An 11,274-nucleotide genomic window follows, 5' to 3' on the forward strand; every position below is an offset into this window, starting at 1 on the left:
GCTTTTTCCCACTACCAAGAAAAGCTCCATCATCTCTGAAATCACCCTTCAAGCAGTCACAAGCTACTACTCTCCTGCCCTTCACCTCCACTTCATCAGGCTAAAGAAGCCCAGGTAGCCCAACCTCTCCTCATGGATGCTGTTATTCCTCCCTGCTCACAGGACTTGACACTTCTCTTGTAAATCTTCATGAGGTGTCTGTTGGCTGAATCACCCAAGTTTCTCAAGGTCCTTCTAGACTGAAGTTCCTCTGTGTCAAAAAAAACAACAACCCCAAAACCCAAACCCCACAAAACGGGAAAGGGTAAGCAGGTGTGGGCTGACTATATGGGAGGGGATAAGGATGTTAAAAGGCACAAACTTAGAAGGGGGAAAGGGGGGAAAAAAAAGGGGGAAATTAAAAGTGAAGCAAAGGATTGATCAAGACCTTTGGGGGATTCCTGCCAAGAAGCCCTGCATCTGAACAATTCTGAATGGAGGAGGAGAAGAAAGCTGACCTACTTCCACTGTTAAGGGGAACCCATGTGCTTTCCCTGACATCGACAAGCTAAGACCCAGAGGGGGAAGAATCACAGACTGCATCAGGGTGGAAGGGACCTCAGGAGCTCTCTAGCCCAGTCTCCTTGCTTGCAGCAGGGTCAGCTCTGGGGTCAGCCATGTTGCTCGGGGCTTGATCCAGTCTGGTCTTGGAAACCTCCGAGGGAGGAGACGGCACAGCCTCCCTGGGCAACCAGTTCCAACGCCTGACCATCCTCTTAGTGGAAAAGCTTCTCCTTATCCCCTGCATGAACCTCTCTTCTTTCAACTTATGCTCATTGTCACTTGTCCATCTACCACGCACCATGGTGAAGATCCTGGCTCCATCTTCCTGGTGACCTCCTTGTAGCCTTTGGAAGGCTGTTATGAGGTCCCTCCAAAGCCATCTGTTCTGAAGGTTGAACAAGCCCCATATCTTCACAGACAAAGTGCTCCAGCTCCCCAAGTATCGTGAGGGCCCTCTGCCAAACACATTCCCAGTTACCAACCTCTTTCTTTTTCTGGGGACCCAAACTGGATGCAGGACTCTATACATGGTCGAATGAATACTGACTAGAGGGGGATCATCATTTCCCTCCACCTCCTGGCTGTGCTCCTGGTCCTACAGCCCACAGTGCTTTTTCACCTTCTTTGCTGCCAGGGAACGCTGCTGGCTCGTATTTTGGTTCCTCTCCACCAGGACCCTCAAGGCCTTTCCGCAGAGCCACTCCTCAGGCCCCAGCCTGTAACACTGTGGGGTACTGGTCTATGCCAGGTGCAAGACCTGGCATTTGTCCTTGCTGAATTTAGTGAGGTTTCTGAAACTCCTTCCTCCTGCCTGCCTATGTCCCTCTGAATGGCAGCCCTCAAGCATATGACTGGTCTCCCCCTTCCATTTTGGGGCAATCTACAAGCATGAGGAGTGTTGCTTCCTCCGTGTCACTAATAAAGATGATAAACAGGACAGGTTCCTGGAGAGATCAGTGGTACTCCACTTACCTCTGGCTACCAGGGAGAGTGCTACCCATTCACCAGTGCCCTCTGAGCCTGACTATCCAAGCAGCTTTTTACCTATCCGGTTGTCTATCTGTCTAGGCAGTAATGTTCTAACTTGCATACAAGAATATTGTTGAAGACAGTGTCAAACACCTTGCTAAAGTCCAGAAAAAAAGTCATTTACTCTTCTCCAGCCACAAATACAGTTATGTAATCATAGAAGTCAATCATGTTGGTGAGGTACAATTTACCCTGGGTAAATCCATGCTGACTGCTCTCTACACCTTCTTCTCCTTCATGTGCCCAGAAATGTGATCTGAGAGGATTCACTCCATGAGATGCTCCGCACCAAAGTGAGGCTAAACTGCCTGTAGCTTCCCAGGTTGTCCTGTTGGCCTGTTTTGAAGATGGATGTAACATTTGCCTTTTTCCAGTCATTGGGACCTTGCCCAGTCTCCACAATCCTTCAGTTATGATAGCAAGTGGCCTTGCTATGACAGCAGCCAGCTCTCACAGCATCCTCATATGCAGCCCATCCAACCCCATTAACTTGCATAGTTTGAGGTCTCACAAGTAATCCCTCACTAACCTCATCCCCTGTTGGTTGTTCTTCTCCTCAGGAGTCCTGACTCAAGGCCCAACAGTCCGGGAGACCTTTTCTGTGAAAATGGAAGCTAACAAAGCATTGATTTCTTCAGACCTATCTTCATCTGCTGTTACTAGATTCCCTGCCCCATTCAGCAGTGAACCCGCCTTTTCCTTTTTATTCTTACCAGAGCAGTAGCAGCTCATCCTCATGCTCTTGACATCCTCTGCAAGTGTCGATCCTAGGGGAGCTTTGTCTTCCTGAACACCATGCCTACCTTGCCAGACAATATTTCTAAATTCCTCCTTGCAGCCTCTCTCTCCTCCCCCTTCCCCTACGCTACCTTATTGTCCTGGAGCTCAGGTGCGAGTTCCCTCTTTAGCCAGGCTGGTCCCCTGACATGGCTACTGGTTTTACTGTGCATCAGGATGGACCATTCTGGTGCTTGGTGGGTGCTGTCCTTAAAGCCCTGCCAGTTTTCCAGAGCTGCCTCTCATGGGCTCCCCCACCAGTCCCGAGGACAGGCCCAAGTCTGCTCCTCTGAAGCCCAGGGTCTGTACTCTGCTGCTGTCCTTCTTCGCTCCCTTCAGGATCTGCGACTCCACTTTTTCATGGTCACTGTAGGCGAGGCTGACACTGACTATCCCATGCCTGAGCAGTTCCTCCTTGTTTGCAATTTCCACATCCAGGAAAGCATCACCTTTATTGGCCCATCTGGCAGCTGTGCTAAGAAGTTTTCCCTGACGTCTTCCAAAAACCTCCTGGACTCCTTGCACCCTGCTGTTTGTCCTTCCAGTGAATGTCAGGGAGATTACGGTCTCCCCATAAGAACCAGAGCCCGTGAGCCACAGATTTCCTCAGGTTGCTTAAAGCAGATTGCATCCACCTCCTCACTCAGATCACATGGTCGGTAGCTCCCATCACAATGTCATCCTTCTTCTCATGCTTACCCACAAGCTCTCATGCAGCTCCTTGTCCATCCCAGGGAAGAGCTCCATACATCTGAGCTGCCCCTTCACAGAAAGGCCATTCCCCCTCCTCATCTTCCCCAACAGTTTCTCCTGAAGAGCTTGTACTGTGCTATCACAGCCCTCCAGTCATGTGAGTGATCCCACCACATCTCAGTTATTCTGGCAATGCTGTAGTCCTGTGACAACTTGTGCAACTCCATCTGCTACTGTCTGTGCCCCAGGCTGCATTCGCTTGCATATATTTGGGTTGCAGAGCCTCAGCTGTGGCACAGAGCATAGATTGCTCATGGTGAACCATGTTACCAAGAGTCAAGGACACTGTATGTGCAATGGCCCACTTCAGTGCAGGGACATGCTGGCATAGACAGCAGGTGTCAATGTAATGGTGAAAGGAGGTTTCCACTAAGGGAGCAAACCCTGCAGCATCTGAGGCTGGAGGAAAACAGAGCTGGGCTGTGCGGAAATGGCAGGAAAGGGCTTTGCTGCCTGAGCTGGCTTTGTAGCACCACAGGGCCTGTGAAAGAGGTCAACCGATCTCCAGGAAGGACAAGGTGTCACTGAAGAAGTCCCTGGGCCTGAACAGCCTGTGATCCAGCCATCCTGTGGACACCATTAGCACAGTCCCTGTTCATATCATGTGGGATGAGAAGAGGTTCAGGGGTGGGAGAGCTTGAAGGGTTTGAGAGTGCAGAAACTACAGCGGAGGCCTTGGTGTCATGTGCCTCCCAGTTATGCAGCTGCTTGAATGTAGATGGGATGGACTTTGCCTAGAGGCAGTGGTGGAAATCAGTTATTTGGGCACAGGCAGAAAACCTGAGATGCCCTTGGGAACTTGCCCAGCAACCACCCCAAAAGGATATGGCTTTCCTGTAGGTCCCATGCTGTATCTGCTAGAGACCTGTGGTTGTGCTGGACACCCCAGGCATCTGACATGGCCCTGACAACCTATCTTTATGTCACTGAATCAAGTGTCTGCACGGAATTACATAAGCTATTTGCACTGTAGGGGTTTGCCTGTGTCTTGGCTTTGTACTGAGTGGAGCTGTAGTAGTAGCAGTAGTCCTCTAGAATCATTTCAGATGGCCAAGGAAATTCCCCACCTGGCCCCCACCTCATGCTCTAGAAGGATGCAGGTCTCACACTTGCTCCATCACAGCAAGCAGACACTGGCACATGTCTGGGAACACCCTGTCTCTTCAAAGGTCACCAGGTGTTTGTGTGTGGGCAACTGACTCCCAATCTCCATCTCCACTGATTATAATGGGAGCTTAGACAAGGAGCTTGCCCTCAGACATCTCTGCTGAGCACACTTCAGATTTGACAAGGGGAATCCCACCTCCTGTTTCTTTGTGGAGATCGTGGGAGGGATCTGAATCCCACTCCACCCCAGGAGCTTCTAAACTGGCATGACATGCCCAGACTGACTCATCTGAAGCAATACCTGAACCCTGGGGAAATGAGCTCCCTTCATGTCCCTGTCTAGGTGTCCTGTGTAGCTAAGAGGTGAGAATAGGGGTGTCCAGGGTGGGACATTTCCATGTCTTGTAGATAACCATCCCCTGATGTAACAAATTGCAATATTGGAATCAGTCTCTCTCCACTGTTTAGAGAGAGACCATAGGTCTACCTCAGTGAACATCTCCCAGGAGAAGGGAGCACAAGGGAGAGAGAAGTTTACGCCTTCAGCACAGCCTCTGCCAGGCTCCTGGGATGGAGGGAGCTCCTGGCAACCTGGCAGCACTGTGCAGAGACAGCTCTGTGCAGGAGCAGCTCTTCTGCAAAGAGCAGCAGGGCTCCGGGCACTGCTTGCTCTTGCTGACAGAAGATGACAGAAGACAGAGAGAAGTGAAAGGCAGTCTGGGGTGGGAGGACAGAGGAGAGCTTATTGTGGGAGAAATCTTCACAGCCCTTGACATGGTAATTCTGTACTCCTGGCTGTAGAGCAATGCTACTGAGGGTCCTGGAGGAGTCTTCTAAATCCATCCCATCCCATGACTGTTTTTTTAAGGATCATTCACCCAGCTTCTCCAGTGCAGAGGAGGAGGAGATGCTTCAGAGCAGGAATTCCCTGCCACATCGTCAGAGGGACAGGGTGTCCTGCTGCCTTCTCCCAGGGACACTGCAGGGGGATGAATCTAGTGTATGCACACAGGTCTGCCCAGAGCTCTGATTCAGAGCAGTGTCTCTGCACCCCAGGGCGCTGTGTGCCTGGGGCACTGACTCTGCCACCTGCGAGGGTCAGCACTCAGCCTGCCTGGGGAGCTCCCCATGGCACTGCAGGGAGAAGCTCTGGGTGGGATGATTGACCCCTGTCAGGGCAGGTTCATTCTCCCGTTGAGAGGGTGCTGTGTGAGTCACGGCTGCTCACAGCTCCATCTCACCCTGGGAGCATTTCTGGTGGGGGGTTCCAAAAGGAAGATCAAGGCAGGGATGCCTGAAAGGGAAGGAGCTTTCATGAGTCTCTGCTTTCAGTTTTATTCTCTTTGGGTGGCATGAAATGTTATTGGATCTGTCAGGTTTAAACAGGGGACTGAGACTCCAAAATAGTGACAGTGAGAGAGGAATAGTTCTGGGAGGAACTCAGCAAATCCCTTCATCCACTGCTCAGCCTACAGACAGAACCAGCATCACCTTTCCAGCCTCATCAAGGTTTGTTTCACCTGTTCCTTAGCTCCTGCAAACTTAGAGGTGCCCCTGTGCAGTGCCCTGCCCCCGGGAGGTTTCTGCAAGGCAGAGCTGAGTGCTCAGTGGGTGGGATGGGGTCTGCGGCCACTGACCGGGGAGAGATGGGGGTACAGAGAAACAGCTCCCCGCAGGGACAGCTCCAGGCAGCAGTGTCCTGGTCAAAGAGCGAGTGGAAACTACAAACTTCATTGCCTCCTCTCCTCTCCCACCCAGCACAGCCCTCAGTCCTCAAGGCTATGGGGTCTAGGGCATGAGTCATTTCTTTGGCAGCCAGATATTCAGAGGAGGAGAAACTCCTGAGTGCCCTCATGACTCTCCGTGTCCCTGCCTCCCCCAGCAGAAATATCATGGCACTGCTCCATATGTCCCCACCTGTCTGTGCTGCTCTTGTCCTTCCCCTTGGACTCTCTGGGCAAGGGGGTTTCAGATGCAGTTCAGACAATGAACTTGTGGGTCCTGCCATGCAGATGTGTTCTTGAGAATGAGGTGCCCAAGTCCCTCTCTGACCTGTGAGGTTCTAGGCAATGCAGTGGGAGGGTGAGGGGGGCTGGCTGGGAATGAGCCAAATCTCTCTTCAGGACCAGAGTCTAGTTGGAGGCCTGTAGCTAGCGGTGTCCCCCAGGGGTCAGTACTGGGTCCAGTCTTGTTCAGCTTCTTCATCAATGACCTGGATGAAGGCACAGAGTGCACCCTCAGCAAGTTTGCTGATGATACAAAACTGGGAGGAGTGGCGGATACACCAGAGGGCTGTGCTGCCATTCAGAGAGACCTGGACAGGCAGGGGAGGTGGGCAGAGAGGAACCTCATGAAGTTCAACAAAGGCAAGTGCAGGGTCCTGCACCTGGGGAGGAACAACCCCATACACCAGTACAGGTTGGGGGTTGACCCGCTGGAAAGCAGCTCTGTGGAGAAGGACCTGGGAGTGCTGGTGGACACCAAGTTAAGCATGAGGCAGCAATGTGCCCTTGCGGCCAAGAAGGCCAGTGGTATCCTGGGCTCCATCAGGAAGTGTTGCCAGCAGGTTGAGGGAGGTGATTCTCCCCCTCTACTCAGCCTGCTGAGGCCACATCTGCACTACTGTGTCCAGTTCTGGGCTCCCCAGTACAAGAGGGATGTGGCACTACTGGAGCAAGTGCAGCGAAGGGCTACAAAGATGATTAGGGGATTGGAGCATCTCTCTTATGAGGAAAGACTGAGAGAGCTGGGCCTGTTTAGCTTGGAGAAGAGAAGGCTGAGAGGAGATCTTATCAATGTGTACAAGTATCTGAAGGGAGGGTGTCGAGAGGATGGAGCCAGACTCTTTTCAGTGGTGCCCAGTGACAGGACGCGGGGCAACGGGCACAAACTGAAACACAGACGCTTCCATCTGAACATGAGGAAAAACTTTTTCACTGTGAGGGTGACAGAGCACTGGAACAGGTTGCCTAGAGAGGTTGTGGAGTCTCCTTCTCTGGAGATATTCAAAACGCACCTGGATGCAATCCTGTGCAATGTGCTCTAGGTGACCCTGCTTGAGCAGGTGGGTTGGACTAGATGACCTCCAGAGGTCCCTTCCAACCTCAGTGATTCTGTGATTCTGTGACACCCCATCCATAGGACATTTGACCATTTGACTCTGGGGAGTCTGGCTGGGCTGCAAGCCAACATGGAGAGAGGTAAGGTCTGCTTTTGGGGGAGGGAGAGTTTGGGAGAGTTGTAATAAATAGAAAGTTTTGCTCAGAGAAGTCTGTCCTAACTTGTCAATGTCTTTCCCTCCTTGGACAGTCCCCCATGCCCAAAGGAAACAAATGTCCAATGGCAGCTCCTTCAACAAGTTCTTCCTCCTGTCATTTGCAGACATGCAGGAGCTGCAGCTCTTGCACTTCTCGCTCTTCCTGGGCATCTACCTGGCTGCCCTCCTGGGCAATGGCCTCATCATCACTGCCATAGCCTGTGACCACCGCCTCCACACTCCCATGTACTTCTTCCTCCTCAATCTCTCCATCCTCGACCTTGGCACCATCTCCACCACTGTCCCCAAATCCATGGCCAATTCCCTGAGGGACACCAGGGCCATTTCCTACTCGGGATGTGCTGCCCAGGTCTTTTTCATTGTCTTTTTCATTTTGGCTGAGTACTTTCTTCTCACTGTCATGGCCTACGACCGCTTTGTTGCCATCTGCAGACCCCTGCACTACGGGACCCTCATGGGCAGCAGAGCTTGTGTCAAAATGGCAGCAGCTGCCTGGGGCACTGGTTTTCTCAATGCTGTGCTGCATACTGCTGGCACATTTTCACTACCACTCTGCCAAGGCAATGCTGTGGAGCAGTTCTTCTGTGAAATCGCCCAGATCCTCAAGCTCTCTTGCTCAGACTCCTACCTCAGAGAAGCTGGAGTTATTGTGGTTAGTGCCTGTTTAGTCCTTGGGTGTTTCATTTTTATTGTGCTGTCCTACGTGCAGATCTTCACCGCTGTGCTGAGGATCCCCTCTGAGCAGGGCCGGCACAAAGCCTTTTCTACGTGCCTCCCTCACATGGTTGTGGTCTCCCTGTTTGTCAGCACTATCATATTTGCCCAGCTGAAGCCCCCCTCCATCTCCTCCCCAGCTCTGGATCTGGTGATGGCAGTTCTGTACTCAGTGGTGCCTCCAGCAGTGAACCCTCTCATCTACAGCATGAGGAACAAGGAGCTCAAGGATGCTCTGAGGAAACTGATCCAATGGATACAATGTCGGCACCAATAACTGTCCCATGTGCATCTATTCCCCATTCCCAGGGTATTTGGCATCAAAGCTATGTGTTGTTCATTTATTTCTTTCTTCCTTTTCTCTGATACATTCTTGTAAAAAGAAAAAAGAAATAGATGCTACTTGTCCTCAGGAATCTCTCATTTGAATCTGACCCAGAGACAGTGTTGAAGCAGGAAGCCAGGTTTCCCCCTTCATCAGCAGAAATGGGGGGACCTCAAAGCCAGCTAGTCTGAGCTCCCTCGGATGCCACCAGTGCAACGAGGAGAGTTTCCCTTTGCAGTGTCTCTTTCAGCACTGACACCAAGGGAGCTCAGGGGAACAGAGTCAGGCTTGGATGAGTACAGGCGGTGTCCATGGGAGCCCATGGGTCCCATGTCCATTAGCAGAGCTCAGCTCCCCTGGCCCCAGTCAGGGTGTGATCTCATACCCCTCTTCTGCAAGGGTGGCAGTCAGCTGTCATGGTGGGCTGGTCCCTTCCCTCTACAGTGCTCTAATGCTCACAGCAGAGCAGGAGTGGAGGAGAGGAGAGTCTGGACACAGCCTGTGGAGACAGACCCTGTGCTCCTCAGGACCATTCCCCCACTACCACAGCAGGCATTTCCTCACTGCAGCCTTCCTGTGGGGGCTGCAGCTTTCCTGGAGACATATCCACCAACGGCAGCAAGGCTTTCTCCTTTCAGAGCTGTTCTCTTCATTTCCACACTCTCCTGCTGTGCTCTGATGTGTGTATAAGGCCTAAGCACTCTCCTAACGCAGTGGCGGTAGGGTTGTGCTTCCTTGCGCATTCCTGTGAGCACAGGCAGGACCAGGCTTTGGGCACCTTTATGCCAGACCTGGCCTCCAGAATAACATTTCTTCAATAAAAGGGGATCTCCTCAGTGATGCACCTGGAGTCTTGCTTTTCTTCAGAAAGGGGAGTCAAAAATATGCCCAAGGGTTGCACCCTAAAAGGACCTGCTGTTCTGCTTGTGAACTCCGTGGGCTCCAGGGGATGAGCTCAGAGTCCCAGTGTGATCTGTTAGGGACCAAGGGCTGGATTCAGGGCTCATTTCTTGGTGACCGGTGCCAGCAGAGATGGTGAATGGTCTCTGAATTGTCTGCCCCAGGGCTGTCCCGCAGGTGACAGTGCTGATGACAGATGCCTGTCCTTCTGGAAGGGAATCTGAGCCCCCAGGAGAGCTCAGGGGATCTCCAGGAACAGCATGTGCCTGGGGGTGGGCAGGGAGTGGAGGCTCATGAAGTGAGGGACTGTCCATGGCGGAGTCACACAAAGGTAAAGCACTACACCCAGATATGCATAGGGAAAGGAGGGCTCTGCAAGCCCTGGAGAGGCAGTGGGGACCCAGGAGGCCCAGGGAAGGGGCACTGGAGAGTGATTCCTGCACCCACAGTGAAACACCACAGACCAGAGTCAGTGCCCACCCAAACACATCTCCTGCCATTGCAAACTCCCTGGGGTCACTCTGAGCACCATCCATGAGCACAGACACGTGCCAACAGTGTCAGTGGTATTGAGCCATGTCTGCCTGGATCTGCTTCCTGCCCCAATCAGCATGGCCAGTGCAGGAGTCACCCCGTGGCCCCGTGGTCCCACAGCCTGCTCGCTCTGCAGAGCAGCACCAGTCCAGGGCTGTGTGGGGAGCACCGGGGAGGGGTGCAGGATCAGCCAGCCAGGCCAGCATGGACACACTAACCTGCGGAAAGGCTCTCTGGGGAGCAGGCACGTCCCAGAAGAAGAGCAGGGCAGCATTCAGAGACAGAAAATGAGAAACAGGTTTCTCTGTGCCCCAGCTCGGGGCAGGCTGCCAGAGGGGCTGCAGGGCCAGGGCTCTTGGGCTGTGCTGGGCAGCTGGTTGGGCATGGAGGGGCTTCAGGCAGACAGGGAGGGGGATCTCCTGGACACAAGAGCAGGGGAGACAGAGAGTGACTGGCGTCATTGTGGGGCCTCCTCCCCCTTGCCGGGGAGCTGCTCCTCTTGTCCTTGGGCCTTGCCTGAGTTACACTGTGGACATGTCTGTGCCCGGCCCTGCACCTCTCAGGTGCTGACCTGATCCTGTCCCCGTCCTGCTGACCTGACTCCCTGTCTCTACCTCAGACCTACCTCCGCACTACAGTCAAGAAAACCTTGGCAAGGGAAGCTGGGATCTCAGCAGATCCTGGAGAAGGTTGTAGGTACAAACAGTGACCATATATGCACAGCAGCAACTCTTGCCTGACAGCCAATTCAAATGTGTAAGGAGTGCTTTGGATTTGGACCCCCTACCCAGGTGACACTGCATACAGAGTCTTGGCTGGATAGAAAAAGCTAGGGCAGCCACTTGGGTCTGATTTCATGATGGGTAGCTGGGAGAGCAGGTCTCTCTGCATTCAGGTCAATTGGTTATGCTCCATTTGTGGCTGGGGTGCTGCTACAAAGAGTGTGTTGTTGAGAGCAGCAAGAGCAGGGCTGCTCTGTACAGGAAGGGGAGTTGGGAGGCAAGGGTGCTGGCAAGGCAGGCAGGGCAGTGACCCACCGACAAGAGGTGCTGTCCCGCAGTGCCCAGACAAGAGGAGCAGAGCAGGTTTGGGGATGGTAACGGGGCTCAGGCACAGTCCAGCAATCGCCAAACAAGACTGTAGGCCTCTGACCAGCCCTGCTTTGTGTGGGAGATTGGACTGGAGACCTCCAGGAGTCCAATCCCACCAAAACTCCTCGGTGACTCCATGAATAGAAAGACCCCAGCCTGGGGGGAAGTGGGTGTCCCGCTGCCTGGCTGGGGTTGGATCCCCGGCTTGGGGAGAGGAGGGGAGG

General features: G+C 53.1%; 1 protein-coding gene across 1 annotated transcript; it reads left to right on the forward strand.

The window, feature by feature from the left end:
- Positions 1–7,399: 7,399 nt before the first annotated feature.
- On the forward strand, positions 7,400–8,444 carry LOC136996278 (olfactory receptor 14C36-like; the record flags this gene model as incomplete). Its single annotated transcript, XM_067317206.1, has 2 exons — positions 7,400–7,409; positions 7,519–8,444. Coding segments are annotated over exons 1-2 (936 nt in total), but the record flags the coding sequence as incomplete, so codon positions are not given.
- Positions 8,445–11,274: the final 2,830 nt, after the last annotated feature.

This window comes from Apteryx mantelli, unplaced genomic scaffold, assembly GCF_036417845.1.
Source record: "Apteryx mantelli isolate bAptMan1 unplaced genomic scaffold, bAptMan1.hap1 HAP1_SCAFFOLD_33, whole genome shotgun sequence".
Lineage (NCBI taxonomy): Eukaryota > Metazoa > Chordata > Aves > Apterygiformes > Apterygidae > Apteryx > Apteryx mantelli.